This window comes from Oncorhynchus gorbuscha, linkage group LG03 (genome assembly GCF_021184085.1).
Source record: "Oncorhynchus gorbuscha isolate QuinsamMale2020 ecotype Even-year linkage group LG03, OgorEven_v1.0, whole genome shotgun sequence".
Classification (NCBI taxonomy): domain Eukaryota; kingdom Metazoa; phylum Chordata; class Actinopteri; order Salmoniformes; family Salmonidae; genus Oncorhynchus; species Oncorhynchus gorbuscha.
Window position 1 is genome coordinate 11,248,147 of NC_060175.1, and position 21,090 is coordinate 11,269,236.

A 21,090-nucleotide genomic window follows, 5' to 3' on the forward strand; every position below is an offset into this window, starting at 1 on the left:
ACACAAAACAGTTTTAGCTTGTATTACTGATTTAAGCGTTTCAAATACTTATAGGCCAAGCACAGTGTAGGCTATGGGAGATGTGTGCCAGCATGCCTGCTTGGTGATGTTGTTCGCTTTCTGTAAAATAAGCTGACCTCAAGCTGACGGTGCACTAAAAACATATCCCACCATTTTGAAGTAGTGGCAATACTGCCAGGCAGAGAAGATATATTGTTCACATTTAAATGACAGAATGCCATTAATGCCACAGAAGGAAATTCTAGCAGCATGATTTCAAAATACATTCATATTTACAGGCCTTCACTTCTACAGTTAATAGCCCAAAACAATATTAGCTGTGCTTATAATCAATTAATTCAGTGTGATATAACTGAAAGCGTTTTAAATATTGCCGGCCTCCCTTTGTTGTTTTGCAGTCTGGTTGCCAGATGTGCTCGTGCTTTAGCCAAACCCCTTGTTTGTTACCATGCCACAGCAGCCAGAGATCAGTTTGCTAAAGCTATCAGATCCGGCAACCAAACTAGTTATTTCGTTGAGATATTCTTGATTGTAAGGAGGCTGGGAGTAATGGACGCATCCAGATGATTGTGTGATGTTGAAATAAGATCAGTGTGAACTGACCAGATACAGAGGAGTCCTTCCAACTCGACATAATACAGAATAGCATATCGCGTCTGCATTCAACATGTTAAATACAATATCCTAACTCCAGCAGTTCCACTATGAACATTCATACTCATAACGGTGGGATATCTCCTCTATTCACTCTGATTGGATATTCTAACATTCAATGTTTCAACATTCTGAAAAGTCCCTGTAGCTGTACAAGTGTTTAGTAATAGATGTGAATCATGCTTAGTTGACAAAAAAAGGAAAGCAGAGTAGATGATCAAGTCCATATCATATAATCATAGTCAATAGATAAAACATCTAAGTAGCTTAAAGAAGTTGTTTCTTCTGATTAGTTTACTTCACGTGTGTTTCTAATTTGACAGCCGATGCATTCACAAGATTCACAACACTGATTCTTTTTTGCTTCTTCATCATGAGTTCTCTGTCTAGTCCGACTCCCAGGTCTGTCTCTGTCTAGTCCGACTCCCAGGTCTGTCTCTGTCTAGTCCGACTCCCAGGTCTGTCTCTGCCTAGTCCGACTCCCAGGTCTGTCTCTGTCTAGTCCGACTCCCAGGTCTGTCTCTGTCTAGTCCGACTCCCAGGTCTGTCTCTGTCTAGTCCGACTCCCAGGTCTGTCTCTGTCTAGTCCGACTCCCAGGTCTGTCTCTGTCTAGTCCGACTCCCAGGTCTGTCTCTGTCTAGTCCGACTCCCAGGTCTGTCTCTGTCTAGTCCGACTCCCAGGTCTGTCTCTGTCTAGTCCGACTCCCAGGTCTGTCTCTGTCTAGTCCGACTCCCAGGTCTGTCTCTGTAAATATGTAGATGCACTATTGTAAAGTGGCTGTTCCACTGGATGTCATAAGGTGAATGCACCAATTTGTAAGTCGCTCTGGATAAGAGCATCTGCTAAATGACTTAAATGTAAATGTAAATGTCTAGTCCGACTCCCAGGTCTGTCTCTGTCTAGTCCGACTCCCAGGTCTGTCTCTGCCTAGTCCGACTCCCAGGTCTGTCTCTGTCTAGTCCGACTCCCAGGTCTGTCTCTGTCTAGTCCGACTCCCAGGTCTGTCTCTGTCTAGTCCGACTCCCAGGTCTGTCTCTGTCTAGTCCGACTCCCAGGTCTGTCTCTGTCTAGTCCGACTCCCAGGTCTGTCTCTGTCTAGTCCGACTCCCAGGTCTGTCTCTGTCTAGTCCGACTCCCAGGTCTGTCTCTGTCTAGTCCGACTCCCAGGTCTGTCTCTGTCTAGTCCGACTCCCAGGTCTGTCTCTGTCTAGTCCGACTCCCAGGTCTGTCTCTGTCTAGTCCGACTCCCAGGTCTGTCTCTGTCTAGTCCGACTCCCAGGTCTGTCTCTGTCTAGTCCGACTCCCAGGTCTGTCTCTGTCTAGTCCGACTCCCAGGTCTGTCTCTGTCTAGTCCGACTCCCAGGTCTGTCTCTGTCTAGTCCGACTCCCAGGTCTGTCTCTGTCTAGTCCGACTCCCAGGTCTGTCTCTGTCTAGTCCGACTCCCAGGTCTGTCTCTGTCTAGTCCGACTCCCAGGTCTGTCTCTGTCTAGTCCGACTCCCAGGTCTGTCTCTGTCTAGTCCGACTCCCAGGTCTGTCTCTGTCTAGTCCGACTCCCAGGTCTGTCTCTGTCTAGTCCGACTCCCAGGTCTGTCTCTGTCTAGTCCGACTCCCAGGTCTGTCTCTGTCTAGTCCGACTCCCAGGTCTGTCTCTGTCTAGTCCGACTCCCAGGTCTGTCTCTGCCTAGTCCGACTCCCAGGTCTGTCTCTGTCTAGTCCGACTCCCAGGTCTGTCTCTGTCTAGTCCGACTCCCAGGTCTGTCTCTGTCTAGTCCGACTCCCAGGTCTGTCTCTGTCTAGTCCGACTCCCAGGTCTGTCTCTGTCTAGTCCGACTCCCAGGTCTGTCTCTGTCTAGTCCGACTCCCAGGTCTGTCTCTGTCTAGTCCGACTCCCAGGTCTGTCTCTGCCTAGTCCGACTCCCAGGTCTGTTTGTGCCCTCTTTACCAAGCCAAATGTGCCAATGACCATAGAAGTCGGCAAGACAGCACAAATAGATCTGGATCCAGGCTACCCTTTTTCCATCCTCCTTCACTCTTCTTCGTCTCTTTACTAAAGGTGTGTGTCCTCTTCCATATTATCCTCTTCCTTCCCTCCGGGTTTGTTGACCAGGACCTGCCAGCCACTACTCCCTCCCTCCCCCCCGGCCACCCCTCCAGACCCGGTCCCAGCCGTCAGTCCGTTAGCGTGTTGGTAATGGTGATGTTTCTTCTCCTGCATCTCCGGCTGTCCCCCGTCACTCGTCACGTCCAGGGTGGGGTTGTCATGGCAGCCGTTCTCCACAAAATGAAGCTCCTCACCTCGAGTCTTGGGAGAGACCAGGAGAAGAAAACACATTGTTTTCATAACGTCAATGATATAAAATGTCTTACACATGAACAAACTGGAAGGCAAGTATTTTGTTGCATTGGTAAAACTAGTCAAATCAAATCTAATCAAAGTTTATTGGTCGAGTATACTGTTTAGCAGATGTTATAGCGGGTGCAGCGAAATACTGGTTATGCTAATAGCTCCTAACAGTGCATTCAAATGTCAAGCAAGTACACAAATAATCCAAAACTAGAAAGGAGAAATCAAGAATGTCAGAACGAATATCCAATTAACAAACCAAATAACACTGTCAGTAATCCAAATACAATCTGAGTATGTAGACAAACAAGATGTACTTAGAATGATATGTAGAGCAGGAAATATATTACAATGTTAGGAATCCACTATATAAGTATGTGTTGTATATAAATAGTGTAACAAAATGCCACGTACATTTGTAGATATATTAGAATAAGCTATGTGAATAATCCACTATATGAATACACACAGGGTGAAAAACTGTGTAAAAGAAATGGGAAGTGTCCAGTGTTTATTGTCTCTACATATATATAGTACATGAGACAGGAGCGGAGCGTTGGCTGTGTGTGTGTGTGTGTGTGAGTATGGGAGTTTGCGTTTGTCACGCCTTGGTCATTGTATTTTGTGTTTTCGTTATATATTTGGTTAGGCCAGGGTGTGACATGGGTTTATATATTGTATTTTCGTATTGCGGTTTGTAGTATTTGGGATTGCGGCTGAGTAGGGGTGTTGTATAGGCTTGGCTGCCTGAGGCGGTTCTCAATCAGAGTCAGGTGATTCTCGTTGTCTCTGATTGGGAACCGTATTTAGGTAGCCGGGGTTTCTCTGTGTATTTCGTGGGTGATTGTTCCTGTCTCTGTGTAGTTTCACCAGATAGGCTGTAATTAGGTTTCACGTTCCGTTTGTTGTTTTGTATTTGTTAGTTATTTCATGTGTCACTTTTTTCATTAAAGTCATGAGTAACCACCACGCTGCATTTCGGTCTGACTCTCTTTCTACAAACGAAGAACGACGTTACAGAATCACCCACACCACTCGGACCGAGCAGCGTGTTAACAGGCAGCAGCGAAGGGAGGACGTTATGGACAGCAGAGGCTTGGAGTATACGACGTGGGAAGAAATAGACAGGTGGGCGGCCGACCCAGAGAGAATGCCGGAGCCCGCCTGGGATTCGCTGGAGCAGTGCGAAGAGGGCTGTAGGCGAATGGAGTTGAAAAGAAAGACACGGCGGCGCAGAGCGAAACCCGAAAGTCACCCCCAAATATTTATTGGGGGAGGGCTCAGAGAGAGAGTAGCAGAGTCAGGAGTCAGACCTGAGCCTACTCTCCCTGTTAATTGTGAGGAGCAGCGATATAAGGACTTCTGGTCTTGGGAGGAGATATTAGACGGAAAAGGACCCTGGGCTCAGCCTGGAGAATATCGCCGTCCCAAGGAAGAACTAGAGGCGGGTAAAGCGGAGAGGCGCTGGTATGAGGAGGCAGCACGGCGACGCGGATGGAAGTCCGAAAAGCAGCCCAAAAAAAATATTGGGGGGGGCTTAAAGGGAGTATGGCTATGTCAGGTAGGAGACCTGCGCAACTCCCTGTGCTTACCGGTGGGCTAGAGAGACCGGGCAGACACCGTGTTATGCTATGGAACGCACGGTGGTGCGGTTCATACCAGCCCTTCGTATTGGCCGGGCTAGAGTGGGCATCGAGCCAGGTAAGCTTGGGCAGGCTCGGTGCTCAAGAGCTCCACTGCGCCTGCACGGTCCGGTCTATCCTGAGCCACCTCCACACACCAGTCCTCCGGTAGCAGCTCCCCGCACCAGGCTTCCTGTGAGTGTCCTCGCTCCAGTATCACCAGTACCAGCACCACGCATCAGGCCTACAGTGCGCCTCGCCTCTCCTGTGCTGTCGGAGTCTCCCGCCTCTCCAGCGCTGTCGGAGCCTTTCTCCTCTCCTGCGCTACCGGAGTCTCCTGTCTGTTCAGCGCTATCAGAGCCTTCCTTCCCTCCTGCGCTGTCGGAGTCTCCTGTCTGTTCAGCGCTATCAGAGCCTTCCTTCCCTCCTGCGCTGTCGGAGTCTCCCGCCTGTTCAGCGCTATCAGATCCTTCCTCCTCTACAGCGCTGCCGGAGCCTCCTGCCTGTTCGGAGCAGCCTGAGCTGTCAGTCTGCAGGGAGCTGTCAGTCTGCAAGGTGCTGTCAGTCTGCATGAAGCAACCAGAGCTGTCAGTCTGCAAGGAGCTGTCAGTCTGCAAGGAGCTGCCAGTCTGCAGGGTGCTGTCAGCCTGCATGGAGCAGTCAGAGCTGTCAGTCTGCATGAAGCAGCCAGAGCTGCCAGTCTGCAAAAGCTGCCAGTCTGCAAGGAGCTGTCAGTCTGCAAGGAGCTGTCAGTCTGCAAGGAGCTGCCAGTCTGCAGGGTGCTGTCAGCCTGCATGGAGCAGTCAGAGCTGTCAGTCGGTATGAAGCAGCCAGAGCTGCCAGTCTGCAAGGAGCTGTCAGTCTGCAAGGAGCTGCCAGTCTGCATAGAGCAGCTAGATCCGCCAGTCAGCCATGATCTTCTAGATCTGCCAGACAACCAGATTCTTCCAGATCTACCAGTCAACCAGTCTCTTCCAGATCTGCCAGTCAACCAGAATCTTCCAGATCTGCTAGTCAACCAGAATCTTCCAGATCCGCCAGCCAGCCAGGATTTACCGGAGCCGGCGACCTACCTGAGCTTCATCTCAGTACTGGGCTTGCTCTCAGTACTGGGCTTCCTCTCAGTACTGGCCTTCCCCTCAGTTCCGGGCTGCCCCTCAGTCCCGAGCTGCCCCTCAGTCCCGAGCTGCCCCTCAGTCCCGAGCTGCCTCTCAGTCCCGAGCTGCCTCTCAGTCCCGAGCTGCCTCTCAGTCCCGAGCTGTCCCTCAGTCACGAGCTGCTCCTCAGTTCTGTGGGGTTCTGGGTGAGAACTATTAGGCCATGGTCGGTGGCGAGGGTGGATTATCCCAGGACGCGAAGGGGAGGAACTAGGACATTAATGGAGTGGGATCCACGTCCCGAGCCGGAACCGCCACCATGGACAGACGCCCACCTGGACCCTCCCTATGGTTTTGAGGTGCGTCCGGGAGTCCGCACCTTAGGGGGGAGGTTCTGTCACGCCTTGGTCATTGTATTTTGTGTTTTCGTTATATATTTGGTTAGGCCAGGGTGTGACATGGGTTTATATATTGTATTTTCGTATTGGGGTTTATAGTATTTGGGATTGCGGCTGAGTAGGGGTGTTGTATAGGCTTGGCTGCCTGAGGCGGTTCTCAATCAGAGTCAGGTGATTCTCGTTGTCGCTGATTGGGAACCGTATTTAGGTAGCCGGGGTTTCTCTGTGTATTTCGTGGGTGATTGTTCCTGTCTCTGTGTAGTTTCACCAGATAGGCTGTAATTAGGTTTCACGTTCCGTTTGTTGTTTTGTATTTGTTAGTTATTTCATGTGTCGCTTTTTTCATTAAAGTCATGAGTAACCACCACGCTGCATTTCGGTCCGAGTCTCTTTCTACAAATGAAGAACGATGTTACAGCGTGTGTGTGTGTGTGTGTGTGTGTGTGTGTGTGTGTGTGTGTGTGTGTGTGTGTGTGTGTGTGTGTGTGTGTGTGTGTGTGTGTGTGTGTGTGTGTGTGTGTGTGTGTGTGTGTGTGTGTGTGTGTGTGTGTGTGTGTGTGTGTGTGTGTGTGTGTGAGAGCTTGTGTGTCTGTAGTATGTAGTACATAGTATGCACAACACACCAATAACTCCTCTACAATGCGTTCCTTCCTAACAAAAAAATTACTAGCACGTTCCAAGTTATCAAGCTGGTTTTACACTAGTCTTCAGATTAGGCAGTTAGCAAGCTGGTCTTACCATAGTTGTCAGGTTAAGCAGTTATCAAGCTGGTCTTACCATAGTCGTCAGATTAGGCAGTTATCAAGCTGATCTTACCCTAGTCTCTAGCTTATGCAGTTATCAAGCTGGTCTTACCCTACTCTTCAGGGTAGGCAGTTATCAAGCTGGTCTTACCCTAGTCTTCAGGGTAGGCAGTTATCAAGCTGGTCTTACCCTAGTCTTCAGGGTAGGCAGTTATCAAGCTGGTCTTACCCTAGTCATCAGGATAGGCAGTTATCAAGCTGGTCTTACCATAGTCTTCAGCTTAGGCAATCATCAGGCTGGTCTTACCCTAGTCCCTAGCTTAGAAAGTTACCAAGCTGGTCTTACCCTAGTCTCTAGCTTAGGCAGTTACCAAGCTGGTCTTACCCTAGTCTCAAGCTTAGGCAGTCATCAGGCTGGTCTTACCCTAGTCTTCAGCTTAGGCAGTCATCAGGCTGGTCTTACCCTAGTCTTCAGGGTAGGCAGGCGTCTCTGCCAGCAGATATAGATGAGACCAGAGGCGATGATGACCACACAGACAGAACCTATGATCACCAGGACCACAAACAGCTTCCCGTAGTCACTACGCGTCTGACTGGGTCTGGAGTGACAGGTGCTAGCACTGCTGTAGCTCTGGATGCCAATCTGGAATCAGAACCAGACATATGGAACAGTTCAGTTTCATCCAGACTGATTCATTAGTAGCCTGGTCCAGACAGATTAATATATAGTGCCTTGCAAAAGTATTCATCCCCCTTGACGTTTTTCCTATTTTGTTGCATTACAACCTGTAATTTAAATTGATATTTATTTGGATTTCATGTAATGGACATACACAAAATAGTCCAGATTGGTGAAGTGAAATTAAATCAAATAACTTGTTTAAAAAAATAATAATAATAAAATGAAAAGTGGTGTGTGCATATGTATTCACCCCTTTGCCATGAAGCCCCTAAATAAGACCTGGTGCAACCAATTACCTTCAGAAGTCACATAATTCATTAAATAAAGTCCACCTATGTGCAATCTAAGTGTCACATGATCTGTCACATGATTTCAGTATATACACCTGTTCTGAAAGACCCCAGACTCTGCAACAGCACTAAGCAAGGGCCGCCACCAAGCAAGCGGCACCATGAAGACCGAGGATAAAACAGGTCAGGGACAAAGTTGTGGAGAAGTACAGATCAGGGTTGAGTTATAAATAAATATCCACATCTTTGAACATCCCACAGAGCAACATTAAATCCACTATTAAAAAATGGAAAGAATATGGCACTACAACAAACCTGCCAAGAGAGGGCTGCCCAACAAAACTCAAGGGCCAGGCAAGGAGGGCATTAATCAGAGAGGAAACAAAGAGACCAAAGATAACCCTGAAGGATATCCACAGTGGAGATTAGAGTATTTGTACATAGGACCACGTTAAGCCATACACTCCACAGAGCTGGGCTTTACGGAAGTGGCCAGAAAAAAGACATTACTTAAAGAAAAAGATAAGCAAACACATTTGATGTTTGCTAAACGGCATGTGGGAGACTCCCCAAAAATATGGAAGAAGGTACTCTGGTCAGATGAGAATAAAATTGAGCTTTTTGGCCATCAAGGAAAATGCTATGTCTGGCACAAACCCAACACCTCACTTCACCCCGAGAACACCATCCCCGCAGTGAAGCATGGTGGTGGCAGCATCATGCCTAGTGGTTAGAGCGTTGGACTAGTAACCGAAAGGTTGCAAGATCGAATCCCCGAGCTGACAAGGTAAAAATCTGTCATTCTGTCTCTGAACAAGGCAGTTAACCCATTGTTCCGAGGCCGTCATTGAAAATAAGAATTTGTTCATAACTGACTTGCCTGGTTAAATTAAGGTAATAAAATAAAAAAGCTGTGGGGGATGTTTTTCATCATCAGGGACTGGGAAACTGGTCAGAATTGAAGGAATGATGGATGGCGCTAAATACAGGGAAATTCTTGAGGGAAACCTGTTCCAGTCTTCCAGAGATTTGAGACTGGGACGGAGGTTCACCTTCCAGCAGGACAATGACCCTAAGCATACTGCTAAAGCAAAACTCGAGTGGGTTAAGGGGAAACATTTAAATGTCTTGGAATGGCCTAGTCAAAGCCCAGACCTCAATCCAACCAATTGAGAATCTGTGGTATGACTTAAAGATTGCTGTACACTCCAAAAGTGTTCTTTGGTTGTCCCCATTGGAGAACCCTTTTTGGTTCCAAGTAGAAACCTTTTGGGTTCCATGTTGTACCCTATGTGAAATGATTCTACATGGAACCCAAAAGAGTTCTACCTGGAACCAAAATGGTTCTACATGGAACCAAAAGGGGTTCTTCAGTGTTATTTTATGGGGACAGCCGAAGAACCCTTTAATGTTCTAGATTGTGTCAAAAATCTAAAAGGGTTTTTCGGCTGTCCACATAGGAGAACAATTTGAAGAACCCCTTTCGTTCCAGGTAGAACCCCATGTAGAGCCATTTTTACAGAGGGGTCTACATGGAACCCAAAAAGGGTTCTACCTGGAACCAAAAAGGGTTCTCCTATGGGGACAGCTGAAGAACCCTTTTGGAACCATTTTTTCTAACAGTGTAGCTCCAAAAGCCGGTCCCCACTCTCCACACGGATCTCATCCTGATAACATCCTGATAACATCTCATCCTGATAGCTCAGTTGGTAGAGCATGGCGCTTGTAACGCCAGGGTAGTGGGTTCGATCCCCGGGACCACCCATACGTAGAATGTATGCACACATGACTGTAAGTCGCTTTGGATAAAAGCGTCTGCTAAATGGCATATATTATTATTATTATATTAGGTCAAAGGTCACGGTCACAATGAAAACAGGGAAACCAAGTAGCCTGATTGCTGTCAGATCAGTTTGCTTTGTGCTAGTAACCAACTCCTAGGGAGTTAGGAAACGAGCAGAAACAAAAAAGATCTGGGGCCTGAGGATAAGGTAGAGTAAACAGACAGACAGACAAACAGGAACCCGTCCAACTTGAAGGAGCTGGAGCAGTTTTGCCTTCAACAATGGGCAAAAATCCCAGAGGCTAGATTTGCCAAGCTTATAGAGAGAGACATATCTCAAGAGACTTGCAGCTATAATTGCTGCAAAGGGTGGCTCTACAAAGTATTGACTTTGGAGGGGGGGGGGGTGAATAGTTATGCACGTTGAAGTTTTTAGTGTTTTTGTCTTATTTCTTGTTTGTTTTTACAAGAAAAAGTATTTTGCATTTTCAAAGTGGAAGGCATGTTGTGTAAATCAACTGATACAAACCCCCCCAAAATCTATTTTAATTCCAGGTTGTAAGACAACAATATAGGAAAAATGCCAAGGGGGTGAATACTTTTGCAAGGCCCTGTACTATCCTGGTCCAGACAGATAAATTACTATCCTGGTCCAGACAGATAAATTACTAGCCTGGTCCAGACAGATTAATTACTAGCCTGGTCCAGACAGATGAATTACTAGCCTGGTCCAGACAGAGGAATTACTAACCTGGTCCAGACAGAGGAATTACTAGCCTGGTCCAGATAGATGAATTACTAGCCTGGTCCAGACAGATGAATTACTAGCCTGGTCCAGACAGATAAATTACTAGCCTGGTCCAGACAGATGAATTACTAGCCTGGTCCAGACAGAGGAATTACTAACCTGGTCCAGACAGAGGAATTACTAGCCTGGTCCAGATAGATGAATTACTAGCCTGGTCCAGACAGATGAATTACTAGCCTGGTCCAGACAGATGAATTACTAGCCTGGTCCAGACAGATTAATTACTAGCCTGGTCCAGACAGATGAATTACTAGCCTGGTCCAGACAGATGAATTACTAGCCTGGTCCAGACAGATAAATTACTAGCCTGGTCCAGACAGATGAATTACTAGCCTGGTCCAGACAGAGGAATTACTAACCTGGTCCAGACAGAGGAATTACTAGCCTGGTCCAGATAGATGAATTACTAGCCTGGTCCAGACAGATGAATTACTAGCCTGGTCCAGACAGATGAATTACTAGCCTGGTCCAGACAGATTAATTACTAGCCTGGTCCAGACAGATGAATTGCTAGCCTGGTCCAGACAGAGGAATTACTAACCTGGTCCAGACAGAGGAATTACTAGCCTGGTCCAGATAGATGAATTACTAGCCTGGTCCAGACAGATGAATTACTAGCCTGGTCCAGACAGATAAATTACTAGCCTGGTCCAGACAGATTAATTACTAGCCTAGTCCAGACAGAGGAATTACTAACCTGGTCCAGACAGAGGAATTACTAGCCTGGTCCAGATAGATGAATTACTAGCCTGGTCCAGACAGATGAATTACTAGCCTGGTCCAGACAGATGAATTACTAGCCTGGTCCAGACAGATGAATTACTAGCCTGGTCCAGATAGATGAATTACTAGCCTGGTCCAGATAGATGAATTACTAGCCTGGTCCAGATAGATGAATTACTAGCCTGGTCCAGACAGATGAATTACTAGCCTGGTCCAGATAGATGAATTACTAGCCTGGTCCCAGATATGCTGTTTATGCTCAGTCTATTCCTACTATGTGGATCAGACTAAAAAAACTACTGTACAGCTGTAACATATATAAGGTTGTAAATTCCAATGAACAAAAGCGTCTTACCTCATGTAAACCTTTCCTTATCTCACCTAACATCGACAGCACATCCTTGGTGGCAATAACTCCTAAAAGACAGGCAGATTTCAGAAATAAATCAATTATATGCACAAGCCCAAGTAAGCAATTTTTGTACTCCACTCCAGAAGAACTTGACTCAAAATCACACACTCCCTAATGATCTCCAGTAGAAACATGCCCATAAGTAGGCCTGGAACTTGAATGAAGAGAGAAAGTGAACCAGAGCTGGGTCGTACACACAGTCATAGGTCCTACCCAATGATGTCATAGAGTATGTCTGTAGACATTCTCTTACCGTGTTCGCTGGCCAGTGTGATGAGCAGCTGGTGGTCCTGCATGGTGGGTTTAGAGAGAGAGATGAGCCAGGAGCCCTGAGGACTGTCCATCTTCCTAGAGAAGGCTGTTTCTAGTAGCTCCAGGAGCCGGTCCCCACTCTCTACACGGAACTCATCCTGAACAGGAGACAGAGATGTCACAGGGTTAGGGCAAAGTTAGTTAGTTAGTTAGTTAGTTAGTTAGTTAGTTAGTTAGTTAGTTAGTTAGTTAGTTAGTTAGTTAGTTAGTTAGAGAAGGCTGTCTCTACACTTAAAAGCTACACTCCAAATGGGTTCTTCGGTTGTCCCCATAGGAGAACCCTTTTTGGTTCCAGGTAGAAACCTTTTGTTTTCCATGTTGTACCCTATGTGAAATGATTCTACCTGGAACCTAAAAGAGTTCTACCTGGAACCAAAATGGTTCTACATCGAACCAAAAAGGGTTCTTCAAAGTGTTATTTCATGGGGACAGCCGTAGAACCCTTTTAGGTTCTAGAATGTATCTAGAAACTAAAAGGGTTCTTCGGCTGTCCCCATAAGAGAACAATTTGAAGAATCCTTTTTGTTCCAGGTAGAACCCCATGTAGAGCCCTTTTTACAGAGGGGTCTACATGGAACCCAAAAGGGTTCTCCTATGGGGACAGCTGAAGAACCCGCTTGGAACCATTTTTTCTAACAGTGTAGCTCCAAAAGCCAGTCCCCACTCTCCACACGGACCTCGTCCTGATAACAACAGGAGAGGTCAAAGGTCACGGTCACAGTGAAAACAGGGGAACCAGGTAGCCTGATCGCTGTCAGATCAGTTTGCTTTGTGATTTTAACCAACTCCTATGACGTTAGGGAACTAGCAGAAACAAAAAAAGATCTGGGGCCTGAGGATAAGGTAGAGTAAACAGACAGACAGACAAACAAATACACAACTGTTTAACAGTGGAGGATAAAAGACAAGGCCAGGTGGTGATGTTGTCTGTTGTTGTCATTGCATGCATGTTTTAATAAATCAATCTACTGCCAAGTATTGCGTTGAATTAATCACACTCCCGTGTAGGAGCTGCTGTTTCCAAAACAAAACATGTCGTTCTGTGGATTTGAGAGTTTCTCTCTTCCTCCCTGCAGGGTACTACTGGTTACTCGGCAGCGGTTGGCGTGACAACCCAAAAGGTCACATTGATTATAATCGCATTGCTTTGTGCTGTTTCCATGGTGATGGAAGACTCATGGGTGATGGATGGGGTGTGACGGATGGCGAGGAGGATGTTGTGTTTAAGGACCGACTGTCAGAGGACAGGAAGGGCTGTCTTCTGTCTGTCTGTTAACTCCTGTTTGTCTCACAGTGAAGGACAACAATGGAGCTAATCTGAATCTATTGGCATCCCATCATGCCATATTGATTCAATTATAGATTCAATTAGTAGGCATGAAATTATTGTAGGGAATTGTCTAAGAAATAGCAGCAATTTAGTGCTGCATTACTATGGTCCTATAAAATCGGCATGATGTAATCTCAGCAAAAAAAGAAACGTCCCTTTTTCAGGACCTTGTCTTTCAAAGATAATTCGTAAAAATCCAAATAACTTCACAGCGTCATCGGACTGAGCTTGTAACGCTGTGCGTTACAGGGAAGACCTCCTCCCTCATGTGGTACCCTTCCTGTAGGCTCATGCTGACACGCTCCAGCATGACAATGCCACCCGCCATACTGCTCGTTCTGTGAGTGATTTCCTGCAAGACAGGAATGTCAGTGTTCTGCCATGGCCAGCAAAGAGCCCGAATCTCAATCACATTGAGCATGTCTGGGACCTGTTGGATCAGAGGGTGAGGGCTAGGGCCATTCCCCCCAGAAATGTCTGGGAACTTGGTGGAAGAGTGGGGTAACATCTCACAGCAAGAACTGGCAAATCTGGTGCAGTCCATGAGGAGGAGATGCACTGCAGTACTTAATGCAGCTGGTGGCCACACCAGATACTGGCTGTTACTTTTGATTTTGACCCCCCTTTATTCAGGGACACATTATTCCAATTATGTTAGTCACATGTCTGTGGAACTTGTTCAATTTATGTCTCAGTTGTTGAATCTTGATATGTTCATACAAATATTTACACATGTTAAGTTTGCTGGAAATAAACGTAGTTGACAGTGAGAGGACGTTTCTTTTTTTGCTGAGTTTAGTTAGTCACTTTATGGTCCTCAACGTTGTGGAACTCAACGTTGTGGTACTCACACAGTCAACGCTGTCTGACATGTTGAGGATGATGTAGCCCTTCCCAGCCAGATCGCTCCAGTCCACACAGATCACCTGGTGGTTACACGAAGAGAGGAGTTAATATGAGCAAGCACGAGGTTGTTAAACCAATTTACAACCCTCAATGGGCTCAAACTAGAGTCTCCTAAGTGGTAACCCGCTGAACTAAAGCTTGGGCATTACCTCAGTAATTACCTGAGTTAACAAAGTCTTCAGGTCTCAGGTTACTCATCATATGATCATAGTTTACTGAACTACATGAGAGATACTACTGAACCTGTACCCGAACCTGTACCCGAACCTGTACCCGAACCTGTACTCGTACCTGTACTCGTACCTCAACCTGAACCCGTACCTGAACCCGTACCCGTACCTGTACCTGTACCTGTACCTGTACCTGAACCTGTACCTGAACCTGTACCTGAACCTGTACCTGAACCCGTACTCGTACCTGTACCTTTAACCTGTACCTGTACCTGTACCTGTACCTGTACCTGTACCTTTAACCTTTAACCTGTACCTGTACCTGTACCTGAACCTGTACCTGAACCTGAACCCGTACCTGAACCCGTACCCGTACCTGTACCTGTACCTGTACCTGTACCTGAACCTGAACCTGTACCTGAACCTGTACCTGAACCCGTACTCGTACCTGTACCTTTAACCTGTACCTGTACCTGTACCTGAACCTGTACCTGTACCTTTAACCTTTAACCTTTAACCTGTACCTGTACCTGTACCTGTACCTGTACCTGTACCTGTACTTTTAACCTGTACCTGTACCTGTACCTGTACCTGAACCTGTACCTGTACCTGTACCTGAACCTGAACCTGAACCTGTACCTGTACCTGTACCTGAACCTGTACCTGAACCAGTACCTGTACCTGTACCTGTACCTGTACCTGTACCTTTAACCTGTACCTGTACCTGAACCTTTAACCTGTACCTGTACCTGTACCTTTAACCTGTACCTGTACCTGAACCTTTAACCTGTACCTGTACCTGTACCTGAACCTGTACCTGAACCCGTACTCGTACCTGTACCTTTAACCTGTACCTGTACCTGAACCTGTACCTGAACCTGTACCTGAACCCGTACTCGTACCTGTACCTTTAACCTGTACCTGTACCTGAACCTGTACCTGAACCTGTACCCGAACCTGTACCTGAACCTGAACCTGTACCTGAACCCGTACTCGTACCTGTACCTTTAACCTGTACCTGTACCTGAACCTGTACCTGAACCTGTACCTGTACCTGAACCTGTACCTGAACCCGTACTCGTACCTGTACCTTTAACCTGTACCCGAACCTGTACCTGAACCTGAACCTGTACCCGAACTTGAACTTGAACTTGAACCAGTACCTGCTGTATCTCCTGTGAGAAGTGTGCACCATGGAGGATCTCTGTCTCTGTTAACAGCTCTGTTCCTCCATTTTTAACCTCCTGCTCCTCCTGCCTCCTCTCCTCCTGGCCCTCCCTCCCATCCTCCAGACGATCCCAGGAGTCCTCTGTGAAGCCAACTGTGGGGGCCAAAGAAGCAGAGGGGACCGTGGTCAGGGGAGAGATGGACCCTCCTCTCCCCCTGTCACTCCCAGGTCCTCCAAGGACCACTGTCTCCTCTTCCTCTTCATCCTCTTCCTCCACCACCTCCTCCCGGTCTTCTGTATGAATTTTGTCCGGCTGGAGGGGCCCAAAGCTGGGGAAGAGACCCACCTCTGGGAGGGTGGGTCTGGAGGTGGCGATGGAGACGTCAGGCTCAGTGGTGGGACTCTCCCTCTTCATCTCCCCATCCGTCTCCTCTTCCTCCTCTGCTACCTCTACCTCCACTGTGTCCCCAGGAGGTGATTCCTGGCCCCCGTGTACAGGGACATATTGTGGGTCTAAGGTGGTGGAGTCTACAGGAACCACCGGGTCAGCAGCAGGGATGGTGGTGGTGGTAGACAGGCCCTGGTTCTGGGCATAGCCAGTCTCTACGGGGAGGCCGCTGGACTCTCTCTCCATCTCCCATAACTCCCGCTCCAGATTCTCCATCGCAGTCATGAAAGGAGAAGTGTGGTTCCCCTGTCTGGGTTCCTCCATAGGAGAGGTGGAGGACTGGGAGAGGGTTTGACTGTAACCTGAGAAAATCAAGAAGAAATGGTAGTACTTGATTTTACAGTACAGCGATGACCAGGCATTTACTAGTACACACAGTAGATTAATTACTTGTTGTTTTATTTGGAATGCGGTAACAGATTAGGTTTAACTCAGGGAGGCTCTTTAACTCTGTGATGTGACATGTGACATGTGTCAGTGTGACTGAGACAAATGTATTATCCACAACACAGACAGGAATGTCGATCCCTACTGAAAAAGTTTGGCATGAGCCCTCAAATCCTCAACAAAAAGTTATACTGCTGAACCATTGAGAGCATCTTGACTGACTGCGTCACTACTTGGTATGGCAACTGCACCGCCTTCGATCGCATGGGCGCTACAGAGGGTGGTGCGGACAGCCCAGTACATCACTGGGGCCCGAGCTACCTGTCATCCAGGCGGTGTTAAAGGAAGGCCCGGAAAATTGTTGAAGACTCCAGCTACCCAAGCCGTAAACTGTTCTCTCAGCTTCCAAATGGCAAGTCCAACACCAACAGGCTCCTGAACAGCTTCTACCGCCAAACCATAAGACTGATGTATAGCTAACAAAAGGGCTATATGGACTACAGGCAGGTATTGACCTTTTTTATTTTGTACACTCACAGATCTCTACAGACTCATTCGCACACACACACATTTAATTTGCTCACATATACACACACACATACGATCATTATATACACTGCTGCTACTCTGTTTATCATATATCCTGATGCCCAGTCCCCTTACCCCTATCTACCTCCATCACTCCAGTATCCCATCACATTATCAGTACTGGCCCTAGAACTGAGCCTGTAATATAGCTTACTTAATATCTTGTGTTCTTCCTATTTCTATTTCTCATGTGTTTTTGTTCTACTTTACTTTATATTATAATATTTTTTGTACTGATACTGATTACTGCATTGTTGGGAAAGAGCTTGCAAGAAAGGCATTCCACTGTACTTGCACACATGACAACAAAACTCGAAACTTGAAAGTAGTGTTGCCTGGATTACAATAGGCTGGGTGTCAGCCCCCCCTTCCCCCAGAATTACAGTCAGTCCCATTGAAACACGATGTACATTCAGAAACAGATTAAACCCTATCGTTCTGGAATAGAAAACTGAGAGTGACAACATGTCCCCACATGGATTCCTTTGTGTCGTCTGTTCAGTGATCTCTGAGTTCAGTGGGTTAAAGAGAGAGGCTTTAGTACTAAGAAAGAGAGGAGGACTGAGCTAATGCTGAAAGTCAACTGGCATAACAATGAGTCCGGTAACTGTACTGCAGACACTGTAACTCTTCTATCTCTGTCGAGTCATTCATGTTCGTCACGACGTTGAACGAACAGAGACAGAGAGGACCTAGCTAAAAACACAAACAGACTCGGTTCCAAAACCATAGCCTGGTCCCGGATCTGTTTGTGCTGTCTTGCCAACTCCTATAGACAGCACATAGACTGAACCACCAGGCTAAACTAGGCTATATAACCACAGAGGCTACAGAGACTAAACTGCTGCTGGTGGTTTTCTGCCTGAAAGTCGACTCCACCCGATATCTGCAGCGTGGAATCCCATTTGCCACCGCGGTACAGCCCTGGGTTCAAATACTAACTGAAATCTTTCAGATATTTTAGTGTCTGCTCTAGCCTGCCTGGAATACCAGGTGGGTGGGGATTTGCCATTTTGGGACTATTCCATTTGTCTTTTAAGCTAGGCGAGTTCAATCAAGCACAGATTAAGTATTTTAAATTATTTCAAATATGATTTGAATCCAGGTCTGCCACTTTGGCCTGTGAAAGATATTCCCATTCCCCCTTCTGCATAATGCAACGAGTCAGACTCCACTTTCTCTGCAGTGCTCTGCCTGTGCCCAGCCTACCAAAATAAACAGTCCTGAGCCGAACTATACCCATTTCAGCAGTACCATAATCACTTCTACAGTGTGTCTGGTGCTGCTGTTTGAGACACATTACCTGCTGCCATGTATTCCCACTATCGAGGGTCTTCCCTGTCTTTCTCCTGTCCTTGGCACGAAATAATGGACAAGGTGTAGCAGGGGAACTCTGAAGTCTGACAGGAAGGACTGTCATATACATAGTCTACGTACCTCGGAGGGAGTTCCTGTCTAGATCAGTGATGTTGACTTGGTCTCTGACATCGTCCCAGAGATTAACAGAGGACTGGAGAGGCTTGTTGTCTTCACCGTCCTCACTGAAGAACCCTGAGGACTCCTGGGACGTGTCCTGCTGGGAGGTCTCCCGTCCCTGGGAGGTTAGGCCTGGTACCGTGGTGGGGCTGCCTGGAACTACAGAGAAACAATTATACTTTATTGTCTTGATTTATTATTTACTTTATTGTCAATCCACAGACATTTGTATTTTGCTTATAGCCCAACCCCAAAGACACAAACACTCTCCCTGGACCAGTTTCTCAGGAGTTAAATACCTTGCTCAAAGGCACAATGGCAGGAGATTGCATCTAGGGTACTGATGCCAGTGAGGCTCCAGTTGCCATGCCAGATTGCATCAGTCGGATATTGGAATTGAACCAGCAACCCTCTGGTTGCTGGCCCGCTTCTCAAACCTACCGGTCATCATCTCAGGCTGCTCCTCCACATCTAGATCCAGGTCAATGAGGGACAGAGGAGAGGGCTGGGAGGTGGACAGCAAAGTGGGTGGTCCATCACTCAACAGGGTGTCACAGGACAACAGGAACAACAGTGTGATGGAGCCTGGAAAGAAAGAGTGAAGGAAAGAAAGATTTCCACACAGTTCTTAGTTAATACCAGGTAAGTACCAGCTTAAATCAGCTGTGAAATAAACCAAGACAAGATTTTCACTGTCAACTATTTTTTGATCAGATAAATAGGAGTCAAATAGCCTTGTTCTCTGCCATTTGTCTACAGTGTTAAATTGTGGCTACATCCTGTAGAGCTATCTTATACGGCCTGTGTGTATTTTTTTTATTTCTTTTTATTTCACCTTTATTTAACCAGGTAGACAAGTTGAGAACAAGTTCTCATTTACAATTGCGACCTGGCCAAGATAAAGCAAAGCAGTTCGACAGATACAACGACAAAACAAACATAGTCAATGATACAATAGAAAAATAAGTCTATATACAATGTGAGCAAATGAGGTTAGATAAGGGAGGTAAAGGCAAAAAAAGGCCATGGTGGCGAAGTAAATACAATATAGCAAGTAAAACACTGGAATGGTAGATTTGCAATGGAAGAATGTGCAAAGTAGAGAGAGAAATAATGGGGTGAAAAGGAGCTAAATAAATAAATACAGTAGGGGGAGAGGTAGTTGTTTGGGCTAAATTATAGATGGGCTATGTACAGGTGCAGTAATATGTGAGCTGCTCTGACAGCTGGTGCTTAAAGCTAGTGAGGGAGATAAGTGTTTCTAGTTTCAGAAATTTTTGCAGTTCATTCCAGTCATTGGCAGCAGAGAACTGGAAGGAGAGGCGGCCAAAGGAAGAATTGGTTTTGGGGGTGACCAGAGAGATATACCTGCTGGAGCGCGTGCTACAGGTGGGTGCTGCTATGGTGACCAGCGAGCTGAGATAAGATGGGGCTTTACCTAGCAGGGTCTTGTAGATAACCTGGAGCCAGTGGGTTTGGCGACAAAAATTAAGCGAAGGCCAGCCAACGAGAGTATATGGGGATTTGGTGACAAAACGGATGGCACTGTGATAAACTGCATCCAATTAATTGAGTAGGGTGTTGGAGGCTATTTTGTAGATGACATCGCCGAAGTCGAGGATCGGTAGGATGGTCAGTTTAAAGCAGCTGTCTTATATGGCCTGTGTGTATTTAAAGCAGCTGTTGGATGTGACTGGCCACAGGACGCTGGCAAGGCCGAGACAGATGGACAATGAGGTAACTAAGCACTTAACCTGCTAAGACACTTTCTCCTGTCTTTACACTATACTGCCACTTCCCTGCCTCCTTAACTCCAGTCTGTCCCCAGTCCAGTCAACCCCAGCCTTTCCCCAGCTTATTATTAACCCCAACCTGTCCCCAGCCTGTCCCCAGCCTAGTCTTAACACCAACAGTCTGTCCCCAGCCTGTCCACAGCCTAGTCTTAATCCCAGCAGTCCGCTGCCTGTCCACAGCCTAGTCTTAACCCCAGCAGTATGCTGCCTGTCCAGCAGTCCACTAACTGTCCATAGCCTAGTCTTAACCCCAGCAGTATGCTGCCTGTCCCCAGCCTGTCCACAGCCTAGTCTTAACCCCAGCAGTATGCTGCCTGTCCCCAGCCTGTCCCCAGCCTAGTCTTAATCCCAGCAGTCCGCTGCCTGTCCACAGCCTAGTCTTAACCCCAGCAGTATGCTGCCTGTCCAGCAGTCCACTAACTGTCCACAGCCTAGTCTTAACCCCAGCAGTATACTGCCTGTCCCCAGCCTAGTCTTAACCCCAGCAGTATGCTGCCTGTCCCCAGCATAGTCTAAACCCCAGCAGTATGGTGCCTGTCCCCAGCATGTCCACAGCCTAGTCTTAACCCCAGCAGTATGCTGCCTGTCCCCAGCCTGTCCCGAGCCTAGTCTTAACCCCAGCAGTATGCTGCCTGTCCCCAGCCTGTCCACAGCCTAGTCTTAACCCCAGCAGTCCACTGCCTGTCCACATCCTAGTCTTAAGCCCAGCAGTATGCTGCCTGTCCCCAGCCTGTCCCGAGCCTAGTCTTAACCCCAGCAGTATGCTGCCTGTCCCCAGCCTGTCCACAGCCTAGTCTTAACCCCAGCAGTCCGCTGCCTGTCCCCAGCCTAGTCTTAACCCCAGCAGTATGCTGCCTGTCCCCAGCCTGTCTACAGCCTAGTCTTAACCCCAGCAGTCCCCAGCCTGTCCACCTTCTAGTCTTAACCCCAG

General features: G+C 47.2%; 1 protein-coding gene across 1 annotated transcript in view; it reads right to left on the minus strand.

The window, feature by feature from the left end:
• Positions 1-2,210: 2,210 nt before the first annotated feature.
• The window catches only part of LOC124018462 (podocalyxin-like protein 2), a 43,652-nt gene continuing 24,772 nt past the window's right edge, over positions 2,211-21,090 (minus strand). The window contains exons 2-9 of the mRNA XM_046333790.1: positions 18,808-18,951; positions 18,328-18,525; positions 15,463-16,217; positions 14,075-14,149; positions 11,835-11,991; positions 11,525-11,586; positions 7,347-7,526; positions 2,211-2,981 (exon numbers count right to left, since the gene is read on the minus strand). Coding sequence (XP_046189746.1) covers positions 2,727-2,981; positions 7,347-7,526; positions 11,525-11,586; positions 11,835-11,991; positions 14,075-14,149; positions 15,463-16,217; positions 18,328-18,525; positions 18,808-18,951 — 1,826 coding nt within the window. The 3' untranslated portion in view covers positions 2,211-2,726. The remainder of the gene's footprint in view (positions 2,982-7,346; positions 7,527-11,524; positions 11,587-11,834; positions 11,992-14,074; positions 14,150-15,462; positions 16,218-18,327; positions 18,526-18,807; positions 18,952-21,090) is intronic.